The 11111-nt window shown below is 46.5% G+C and overlaps 1 protein-coding gene across 1 annotated transcript; it reads right to left on the bottom strand.

The window, feature by feature from the left end:
* Window positions 1-2624: 2624 nt before the first annotated feature.
* Window positions 2625-9073, bottom strand: c12h15orf61 (chromosome 12 C15orf61 homolog). The gene is made up of 3 exons (XM_038814890.1): window positions 8897-9073; window positions 4334-4672; window positions 2625-3516 (listed from the first exon to the last, which is right to left on the bottom strand). Exons 2-3 carry the CDS (start codon window positions 4668-4670, stop codon window positions 3389-3391), a joined length of 465 nt encoding a protein of 154 aa, XP_038670818.1. The 5' UTR covers window positions 4671-4672; window positions 8897-9073; the 3' UTR covers window positions 2625-3388.
* Window positions 9074-11111: the final 2038 nt, after the last annotated feature.

Here is an 11111-nt window from a genome sequence, read left to right as displayed (position 1 = left end):
TTCCACCTCATGACCAAAAATCAATTTGAATGGACTGAATTTAGTTGATTCGTTTGGTGCATCCCTGGTTGCAAATAGAACAAATTCCTTTATCTCAATCCTCTTGCTAATCCTGACTGTAGGCCCGCAACATGATCTTTAGAGTATGGTGCCATCTTTCTAATGTCCCCTGTGATTCCAGATGATACACTTTATGCCTAAGCTGTCCGTAGCTTCCTTGAATAACGTGAACAGAAATTTGGAACCCTGATCTGAGCAAATTTATTTTAGCTTGGTGGTTAGCACAATTGCTTCACAGCTCCAGGGTCCCAGGTTCGATTCCCCACTGGGTCACTGTCTGTGCGGAGTCTGCACATGTGTGCGTGGGTTTCCTCCCACAGTCCAAAGATGTGCAGGTTAGGTGGATTGGCCATGCTAAAATTGCCCTTAGTGTCCAAAATGGCCCTTAGTGTTAGGTTGAGTTATGGGGATGGGGTGTGGGCTTGGGTGGGGTGCTCTTTCCAAGAGCCGGTGCAGACTCAATGGGCTGAATGGCCTCCTTCTGCACTGTAAATTCTATCTATCTATCTGGTAAAAAAGCTTGGTTATGTAGCCACCTGGGGGTGGCCACGTCCCGATTCCAAAATGGATGCCCGCAAAGAGTGCAGGGAAAATTGGACAGCACTAGGGAAAACAAGCAGGTGCAAGGTTTCCTGTGTATTAAAATTTGCAGAACCCAGACAGAACCAAAACCAATAGCCATTAACATATTAATGAGCTATCTCCGGAGACAAAAAGGAAACATTGAAACAATCAAGACCAGGACAGACTCCCCGGCGCCAGTGGAGGCTAAAACAAACGCAGGCCAGCGGCCACATTGGGCCCGCCCAACGATCAGGGAACAACTCCAGTATTGGAGAAAATCAATACGAACGATTGGGACATGGTCCAATTAATTGGGACCAAGTCCGGGGACCGCCCAGAAGGGCACGAAACCCCTGGGGACTATAAAGCAGAGTCCCCAAGATCAGTTCGCTCTCTTGGAAGCTCTTGGAAGAACTCCTACCTTGGCTTTGGCTCTCATCGACGAGAGGCCCGCCAAGCATCAACCAAGTAAGTCTAAGGTCAACGCACGCTACGAGATAGACGCTCCTAGCTACTATTCCGTACCAGTTCGAAGCCAGCAGTATCAGAACCGGACAACGGCCATTGTTCCTCTGACTGAGTGGGCCACTTGAAGCTAAGTATAGGCTTTTAGTAGTAGTTGTAGTTTAGCGAGTAGAGTTTATGCATGAGTAATAATTGACTGTGTGTGTAAATAAATGTGTATTGATTTCAAACTTACTAACTGGTGTATTGAGTCATTGATCAGTACTTGGCTTTGAACTCTGTGGTGGTATCAGAAAGATACCTGGCGACTCTTGAGCAAAGGTAATTAAAACAGAGCCAATTAAGGGAAAGCATAACGAGCAACAGTTAATTCCTTTACAACCCTCCTAGATGTAATGTTTCTTAATGGAATTGCCTCCAGTAATCTAGTAGCAACATCCATTATGGTCAACAGATACTGATTACCACTTTTGGTTTTCGGCAGGAGTCCTCGCAAAACAATTCCTCGCTCCAGTATGAGCCCAGGCAGCAATTCTTGTCACAAATTCAATGATATGAGCATTGCCACTGAGACTGATCTCTAGGTGCTGTTTAATTCAGCCTCCTAATTTTTGTAAACCCTTCTAATCTCTTTGGTCACCGATCTCCCTGGCACCAGCTCCTCTTGGGCGGTGCTGCTGGAGGACTTCCCCTGGTTTTTTTTTGGCCTGTCAGTGAGAAGGATTCTGCTCTTTGCTTGGTAACTTCCTTAACAAAATGGCTCGAGCTTTTACCTGGACCCGGGCCCTCGGGAGGCCATATTTGGGTGTCGGACCAGCCGGGGTTGGAAACGGGCGCGGAGGCAGATGTTGTAGCCTTTGCCTCGTTGCAGGCAAACCTGTTGGGATAGAGATCACCCTCTCCACCCTGTGCCCTGGCGTGGCGGGGGGACCTGCTGGAATTCTTGACTCTTGAGAAGGTCAAATTTGAACTGAGGGGAAAGCTGGAGGGATTCTACAATTCATGGGCGTAATTCATTGTGCACTTTCGAGAATTGGATTACATTGAACACTGGTGGGAGGGGGTTAGGAGAGTTATGGGGGGGGGGGACTGTATGTGTTAATGGTGACTATGGGTGGTTCCTTTTTGTTACTTGTTTATGTTAACATGCAGCCAGTTGTTTGGGGGTTTGGTGGGGGGATGGGATTGCTGTTATTGATATGGGGATTGACATTGCACTCGTTACTGATTATTGTTTATTGTTGGTGTAAATTTGGGAGAAAATGTGAAAAAGGAGAATAAAAATATATATGGATCAAAACCCTGGAACTCCCTGCTGAACATCATTGTGGGAGTAGCATAACAAATGGACTGCAACGGTTCATGGCTTTCAAGGGCAACTGGACATCGATATTAAATTCTATGTCGTGGGAACATTTCAAAATAAATCGATGAGGCTTGCAAATGGGGGGATGGAATCCATGTCCCACTGTTAATCTGACTTTACTGCTGGCAGATATAATAGGATTATGAAAAATTGGGATTAACGTGAAATATTTCAAAGCAGAAAAGGATTTAATGAAGATGAACAAAACAATTGCTTACAACGCAAACCAGTGAACAGCATATACAGGAATAACTTTGTGTGTGTGTGCAGCCCACCATATAAAGCTGTCTACAACATATCACAAAAATTAACAATGGCAAAAGCAAAATACAGCGAATGTTGAAAATCAGAATTAAAAACTTAAAATACTCAAGATGGTCAGGCGGAATCTGTGGAGAGAGAAGAGTCAGTGTTTCAGGTCAATCACCTCTGAAACATTAATTCTGTTTTCTATCTCTCCACAAATGCTGGCCTGGCCTGCTGAGTGTTTCCAGCATTTTTCATATTTTGTTTGTAAAAATAGCGACCTGACTCACAGGGATGGCTGGTTTGAAGGACTATGGTTGTGATGAAAAGAATTTCACTCTGCAGTCAAAACAGGTTTTCAATACGTACAGCTACCCGGTGTGAAACAGAATTCAACTCTACACCCAGTATAATGCTCACCTAAAGAAGGTCTCGGATCAATCTAGAAATAATCTAGGATCATACAAATGATATTTTGTGTGAAAGGTCATGCTGTACAACAGTAGCGATATGTCTTACAAAACTGGAGTCTAACAAATGGCATGGTAGTCTTTAAGCTTTTACAAAATAATTGGGGGCTACATTTTATTTACATCTTACATATAAATACTTTATTCTTCAGTTATTGTACTGACGCATATGTCTCCTCCATTGCGAAGTTAAAATCAGTTGTTGGCAGTATGACGTTTAGTAAATTGCTCCTTCATCTTCCTTGTAGAGAAAGTAGATCTCTACTGGACCAGAACTGGTATGAACAATCTCAGTGACTCTGATTTGAAACCATGCACCCAACCCATAAGCTAAACAGGGAATACCTGGAAAGTATCAGGAAGAGGGAGAGAAAGAAACAAATGGGTTACTTTGCACAGCTGATTTGCCAGTGTAAAAGCTGCACACTTTACAGTAAAGCTCAATTTTTTAAAACTCCTTTGTGAAACTGCTGAACCTTACTCAGGCACTGAGCCTTGAGACTCAACATCCCCGGTCCTCTCCTTGCTGGTCACACACCTCCATTTGTCAAATACAATTCATGTGAGTGGCACTGTAGCACAGTGGTTAGCACTGTTGCTTCACAGCTCCAGAGTCCCAGGTTCGATTCCCAACTTGGTCACTGCCTGTGTGGAGTCTGCACGCTCTACCTGTGTCTGCGTGGGTTTCTCCGGCTGCTCCGGTTTCCTCCCACATGTCCCGAAAGATGTGCTGTTAGGTCATTTGAACATTCTGAATTCTCCCTCTGTGTACCCGAACAGGCGCTGGAAAGTGGCGACATTATCACAAGTAGACTTACATTAACACTGCAATGAAGCTACTGTGAAAAGCCCCTAGACTTTAGTTACGTTACATTGCTGATGGCCAATATTTTAGCCATTGCACTCCCTACTCATTGCCACCCTCTCGCTAAAAGCCTCTGCCTTAATCGCACCCCTGTTCTTCTTTCAAGCTCCTACTCAAAACTTTACTTATCCAAACCCCTAGTTTTCTCTCAGTAGGTCGTTTTTGTCATCTCTGGGATGTGTCCGGACATCTTTCAAAACTGAAGAACTCTCTGCAAATACAAGTTATTTCTGACTTTATAAATTATGTTTAGAGTACTAACTGCCACATTTGCTTTAAATCCTGAAAAGAACTTACCCAGGTTAATAACTTTCAGTGCAGTGAAGAACCTGTTCTCTGGTCCCAGGTTGCACCTGGGTGCGATGGAGCAGTGATACTTGATGTATGGGAAGCAGCCTGTCCTGAGGATGTGGTAATTGATCCCTTTGACATTCCAGTTAAAATGGGAGAGTCCAAACTGGTCATTTTCCACGGAGCTGTATTTAACAAAGTATGAAGTCCAATGGGGGAGCTTTCTCTGAAGTAAATGTTGTGTTAGGACATCAGATGCTTTGGGCTTTACAATATTGGACCCAAAGGAATAGAAGATTATTTTAAGTAAGGCACCGTGAATCCTCTTCATTACCACAGCCATGACTGTAAAACAAAATTGCAGGTATGATAGCCACACAGCATCGTTATTGGGAAAAATGGACAGCACCCACTTTTGAATACAAATTCTACACAAGAAAATGCCAGAATGTAATTAAGACTTAGATTAAGTGCAAAACTGAAGGGTGCAGAGATTAATCTTTCTGCAAAGAATAATCCACATTTAACTCTGAGCAGTTCGGTCGTACGAAACTTGGCTATTGTTGAGAAAAAGAGACATGTCGAAGCTTTTCACCGGACACTCATCAGGACACTTCAGAAGAAAACTGATATCAAGGAAATTTATACTGTAGGAGGAGAATGTGCTGATTGGTTAGCAAGTAAACTCTGATTGTCATGCAGAATGCACCAGGTGACTGTTGATTTCCCCTTATATGGATATTCTTGCGCAGGGTTATGATGAGTGCAAGATGAAAAGCTTCGACGTGAGCATTTTTTTCCATTTGCTGACAATTTCAGTGATTTACCAGAGCTGGGATCTGGTGTTAGCACCAGGGGCAGCACTGAACAGTGTTGTCAATGAACTTTTTCAGTCTAGTGATTGGAACTCACATGAAAAAATGTCACATTCAAGCCACTCCCCATCTTGTTTAACTGTTTTAACCAAATCGCATCACACTGCTACCATCATCGATGACTGTCTTGTAGCTACCAAATTCAGAAGGATGCATTTTCCCTTCTGTTTTTGAGTTGACATGGTATGACAATTTCACAATACAATCAATTATATCACAAAAACAGCAGTTGAAACTTGACTTAATTTACAACAGGAAAGTTTTGCCAATAAATATGGAATTGCCTATTAGAAAGATGTAATTGTTTCGTACATTAAATTTACATGAATTTTCCTGACCCAAAAGACATTTACCAAATCATATGTTCATTGCGGTTTGTGGGCCCAAGCTCCCAGCCTGAAAGAATTAGAGTAAAGGGTCAATGGCTTCATGGGTGGAATGTGAAGCTCACTGCCTGGACAAATGGAGTGCGTGGGCTGGATGAGAGGAATTAGCCAGTGACCCCGATTGGCAATCGCATTTGGAAGGAGCGTCAAGATGGAACTTTCCAGGGTCAACACTCACAATCTATAAGAACAACCTCTTGGACAACATTCTGGAGAGAGATTGGTGGCCAAAGTAAGTCAAGAAGAGAAAGTTGGCGAAATGATGGCATCCAGAAGCAAAACTAGATACTTGAATAAATGTTTTAATATGGTTTTCAAAATTCGCTAGCGCAGTGGTTAGCACTGTTGCTTCATAGTGCCAGGGTCCCAGTTTCGAATCCCAGCTTGGGTCACTGTCTGTGCGGAGTCTGCACGTTCTCCCCGTGTCTGCGTGGGTTTCCTCCGGGTGCTCCAGTTTCCTCCCACACTCCAAAGATGTGCACGTTAGGTGAATCGGCCATGATAAATTTCCCTTAGTGTCCAAATAAAAAGGTTAGGTGGGGTTACTGGGTTACAGGGATAGGGTGGAGGTGTGGGCTTGAGTAGGGGTGCTCTTTTCAAGGGCTGGTGCAGACTCAATGGGCCAAATGACCTCTTTCTGCGCTGTAGATTTTATGATATAAAAAGAGGAATGTGTGGAATTGCAAACAAACACAGACAATTAGGCAGAGTGGGCAGTAGATGGAAGATGAAGTTCAATGCGGAAAAGTGTGAGGTTATGCATTTTGGTACGAAGAACATGGATCGACAACATAAAGGGTAAAATTCTTCAGGGGGTGCAGGTGCAGAGGGACCTGCGTGTTTATGTGTATAGATCATTGAAGGTGACAGGAAAGGTGGGGAGAGCAGCTAATGAAGCATAACGTATTCTGGGCTTTCTTTGTAGAAGCATAGAGTACAAGAGCAAGGAGGTTATGCTGAACTTATACAGGACACTGGTTAGACCTCAGCTGAGGTATTACAGACCGTTCTGGGTGTCACTATTGTCATAATATACACACACAAGTATATGATGGTGCACAGACAGGCATTGATTGACATACAGGATGACCAATGAACACACAGAACACAGCAGCCAATCACCAGACAGGACACAACCACTATAAAGCCAGAGGGCACTAGTTTTCCCGCTCTCTTGGGATCCAGCCTCTGAGACAGTCAGAGCCCGCGAGCAACAACTAGAACATACACCATGTGGTAGTAAGATAGTCTGGTCAGGTTAGTCTCAGGTCTCCAATCAACTCAGCATAGTGTCAACCCACAGTTAAAGTATGTATGATAGTTAAGAGTCCAATAAAATCGAGTTGCATTTCTTCAAGTGTTGGAAGCCTGTCTCTCTCACTGCTGCAGTAAACGCAGTCCTCGCAGACCCAGCTTACCCAACACATCAACTATAGGAAGGTTGCGAACGCACTGAGGAGAGAGCAGAAATGGTTTACAGGAGTAATTTCAGGGATGAGAAAGTTCAGTTAACAGGATTGGAGGTTGGGACTGTTCGCCTTGGAAACAAGAGAGCTAAGAAAAGATTTGATAGAGATATTTAAAATCATGAGGGGTCTGGACAGAGTAGATCGGGAGAAACTGGTCCCCCTCATCAAAGGATCAAGAACGAAAGGACACAGATTTAAAATGGTTTGTAAAAGAAGCAAATGTGATGCGAGAAAAAGCGTTTTCACACGCCGACTGATTCAGGTCTGGAATGCACGGCCTGGAAGTGTGGTGGAGGCTGGTTTAATCAAGGCGCTCAAGGGGGTATTAGATAATTATCTGAATTGAAAGGGATGTCGGGAAAAGGCCAGGCAATGGCACTAAGTCATAATACTAGTTTGGTGAGCCGGTGCAGGCGCGATGGGCCAAATAGTCTCCTTCTGCGCTTAACAATTCTGTGAAATTGGTGGATCCCTTGTATTAATGCACCCTCAGTATTAATGGATCCCTGCATTGACTGATGGATCCATAGTATAGGTTGATGGATCCCTGTACTGATTAATGGATACCAGTATTAATGGGCCTTAAATATATTGATGAATGGATTCCTGTATTGACCGTTGGTTCCCTAGTATTAATGAATCATGATTCACCACTGATTAATGGATCCCCGGGAATAATGGATCCCTGTATTGATTGGTGGATGGATCCCCAATATTAGGTGAATAGGACATTCTGAATTCTCCCTGAGTGTACCCGAACAGATTCCGGAATGTGGCGACTAGGGGTTTTTCACAGTAACTTCTTGCAGTGTTAATGTAAGCCTACTCGTGACAATAAAAAATATCATTATTAGTGGATCCCTGTGCTGATTGGTGGGTGGATCCACAATATTAATGGATCCCTGTACTGATTGGTGGATGGATCCCTGCCATTAATGGATCCCTGTATTGGTTGATGGGTGGATCCCTGGTATTCATGGATCTCTGTATTGGTTGATGGGTGGATCCCTGGTATTCATGGATCCCTGAATTGGTTGATGGGCGGATCCCTGGTATTCATGGATCCCTGTATTGGTTGATGCGTGGATCCCTGGTATTCATGGATCCCTGTATTGGTTGATGGGTGGATCCCTGGTATTAATGAATCCCTGTATTGGTTGATGGGTGGATCCCTGGTATTCATGGGTCCCTGTATTGGTTGATGGATGGATCCCTGGTATTAATCCCTGGACCTGTGTAGTCTATTCGTACTCTCTGCCATGGCTGCTTGCCACAGATTTAAGGGTTGCAATGGTGGAGAGTTTCTTAGTTAAGGGCAGCACGGTAGCCTTGTGGATAGCACAATCGCTTCACAGCTCCAGGGTCCCAGGTTCAATTCCGGCTTGGGTCACTGTCTGTGCGGAGTCTGCACGTCCTCCCCGTGTGTGCGTGGGTTTCCTCCGGGTGCTCCGGTTTCCTCCCACAGTCCAAAGATGTGCAGGTTAGGTGGATTGGCCATGATAAATTGCCCTTAGTGTCCAAAATTGCCCTTAGTGTTGGGTGGGGTTACTGGGTTATGGGGATAGGGTGGAGGTGTTGACCTTGGGTAGGGTGCTCTTTCCAGGAGCCGGTGCAGACTCGATGGGCCGAATGGCCTCCTTCTGCACTGTAAATTCTATGAAATTAATGGATCCCATGCTCATTAATGGATCATCAGATTGAGAGTCCATTCATACTATTGGTTAATGGATCCCTGTAGTAATTGGAGGGTGGATCCTCTGCATTAATGGATCCCTGTATGGATTGCTCCATTCCCAGTGGGATCCCAGTGGTATTTGTGCCGTTGCGGTTGATCCTCACCAATTCCAGCCGCACTGCCCGGGGTGGAGGCCCAGGAGCCGCCAGCAGCCTCTCCGCGGCTCCGTCACCATAACACCGCCCACTCCTGGCAGCCTCTCCGCGGCTCCGTCACCATAGCACCGCCCACTCCCGGCAGCCTCTCCGCGACTCCGTCAACATGGCACCGCCCACTCCCGACAGCCTCTCCGCGGCTCCGTCAACATGGCACCACCCATTCCCGGCAGCCTCTCCGCGGTCCGTCACCATGGCACCGCCCACTCCCGGAAGCCTCTCCGCGGTCCGTCACCATGGCACCGCCCACTCCCGGCAGCCTCTCCGCGGCACCGTCACCATGGCACCGCTCTCTCCCGGCAGCCTCTCTCTCCGGCTCCGTTACCATGGCACCGCCGCCACGCCGCCCGGGCTCCCGGCAGCCGCGACCACTCCGCACATTGGTTCCGGGGCCCGGCTTTTGGTTCCTACCCGCTGCGGGGCTGCAAACCCGGACTCAAAACACATGGACACCCAACCGCCCCCCCCCCCCCCACCTCCATCAACCCCCAACCCACACCCCCCATCAACACCCAAACCCCCCACCGACCCTCAAACCCCCTCCACCAACCCCCCCCACCTCCTCAATCAACACCCACACCCCCATCAACTCTGAAAACCCCCTCCATCAACCCCCAAACTCACGCCACCAACCCCCCCACCCCCTCCATCAACCCCCAACCCACACCCCCCATCAACACCCAAACCCCCCACCGACCCTCAAACCCCCTCCACCAACTCCTCCACCCCCTCCATCAACCCAACCCCCAAACCCCCCCCACCTCCTCAATCAACACCCACACCCCCATCAACTCTGAAAACCCCCTCCATCAACCCCCAACCCACACCCCCCATCAACACCCAAACTCCCCACCGACCCTCAAACCCCCTCCATCAACCCCCAAACCCCCTCCACCAACTCCCCCACCCCCTCCATCAACCCAACCCCCAAACCCCCCCCACCTCCTCAATCAACACCCACACCCCCATCAACTCTGAAAACCCCCTCCATCAACCCCCAAACTCACGCCACCAACCCCCCCCACCAATCTCCAAACCCCCTCCACCAACCCCCCCACCCCCTCCATCAACCCCCAACCCACACCCCCCATCAACACCCAAACCTCCCCACCGACCCTCAAACCCCCTCCACCAACTCCCCCACCTCCTCCATCAACACCCACACCCCCTATCAACTCTGAAACCGCCCCCCCACACCCCCTCTACCAACCCCCAAACCCCGCACCCCCTCCACCAACTCTGAAACCCCCTCCATCCGCAATCAAAGCACATCTGTGAGGATAGGTGGACAATCATCTATATATAATATGAGTGGTCCATCGTCACCTGCATGTGTATTATAAGTTATATTTTTTAATGTTGTAGTTCTAACATCCGACCAGCCGGTACTGCAAGTATACAGTCCCGGGACCCGGATGCACCATCAGAAGGTGTTTGTAAGGAGTTGATGGCAGTCACATATTAGAGTAGCTCTGTAGTATCTTAGCGTAAGTTAGTGTTAGACAATTATTTCCAACTGTATTCATTTTAGTTATTCATTGGCGTAATGTTAGTAATCAATAACTTTGTTTATAAAACAAAGTCTAATGTTCTTTATTCACACTACAAAATCAAGATTCCACATCAACCCAATCAAAGAACATTACGTGGTACCTTGGAGTGGATGTCAAAAGAGAGCAGCCTAAGACCTGTGATAACTGAGGCTAAAAAAAGTTAGTGATTCGTGAATTCTGCAAAGTGCAGCCCTGAACAGGCAAGCTGAGTTTAATGATGCACCAGATGGCTTGAAAAGTTCTTTTTCTGTAGACATAATCAATGAGGGCGCTGAACAACGAAATACAGAAATAGAAGAAGAAATAGCAAACCACTTGGATAACTGGACGATTCTGCTCATAATTAATCAAACCGTCATCAACACAAACTGGACACAGGTGTCAGAGCAAATTTAATCAACAAGACCTGCTGAAGCTGTGGATTCAACCACGAGTAGAAGATAACGATTGCAATCTCACCGACTACCAATCAAGATGTTGGGAATGTGTAACCTGCAAGTTGAAGTGGATGCACAATTATTCACAGTTAAATTTGCATTGTTGATGCAAACGAGCGATCACTGCTAGGTGCAGCAGCACGTGAGCCACTGCAGCTAGTACAGCGATTATAC

This window comes from Scyliorhinus canicula, chromosome 12 (assembly GCF_902713615.1).
Source record: "Scyliorhinus canicula chromosome 12, sScyCan1.1, whole genome shotgun sequence".
Taxonomy (NCBI): Eukaryota; Metazoa; Chordata; class Chondrichthyes; order Carcharhiniformes; family Scyliorhinidae; genus Scyliorhinus; species Scyliorhinus canicula.
The sequence above is the reverse complement of the archived record's forward strand: the minus strand, read 5'-3'. Positions and strand labels throughout refer to the sequence as shown.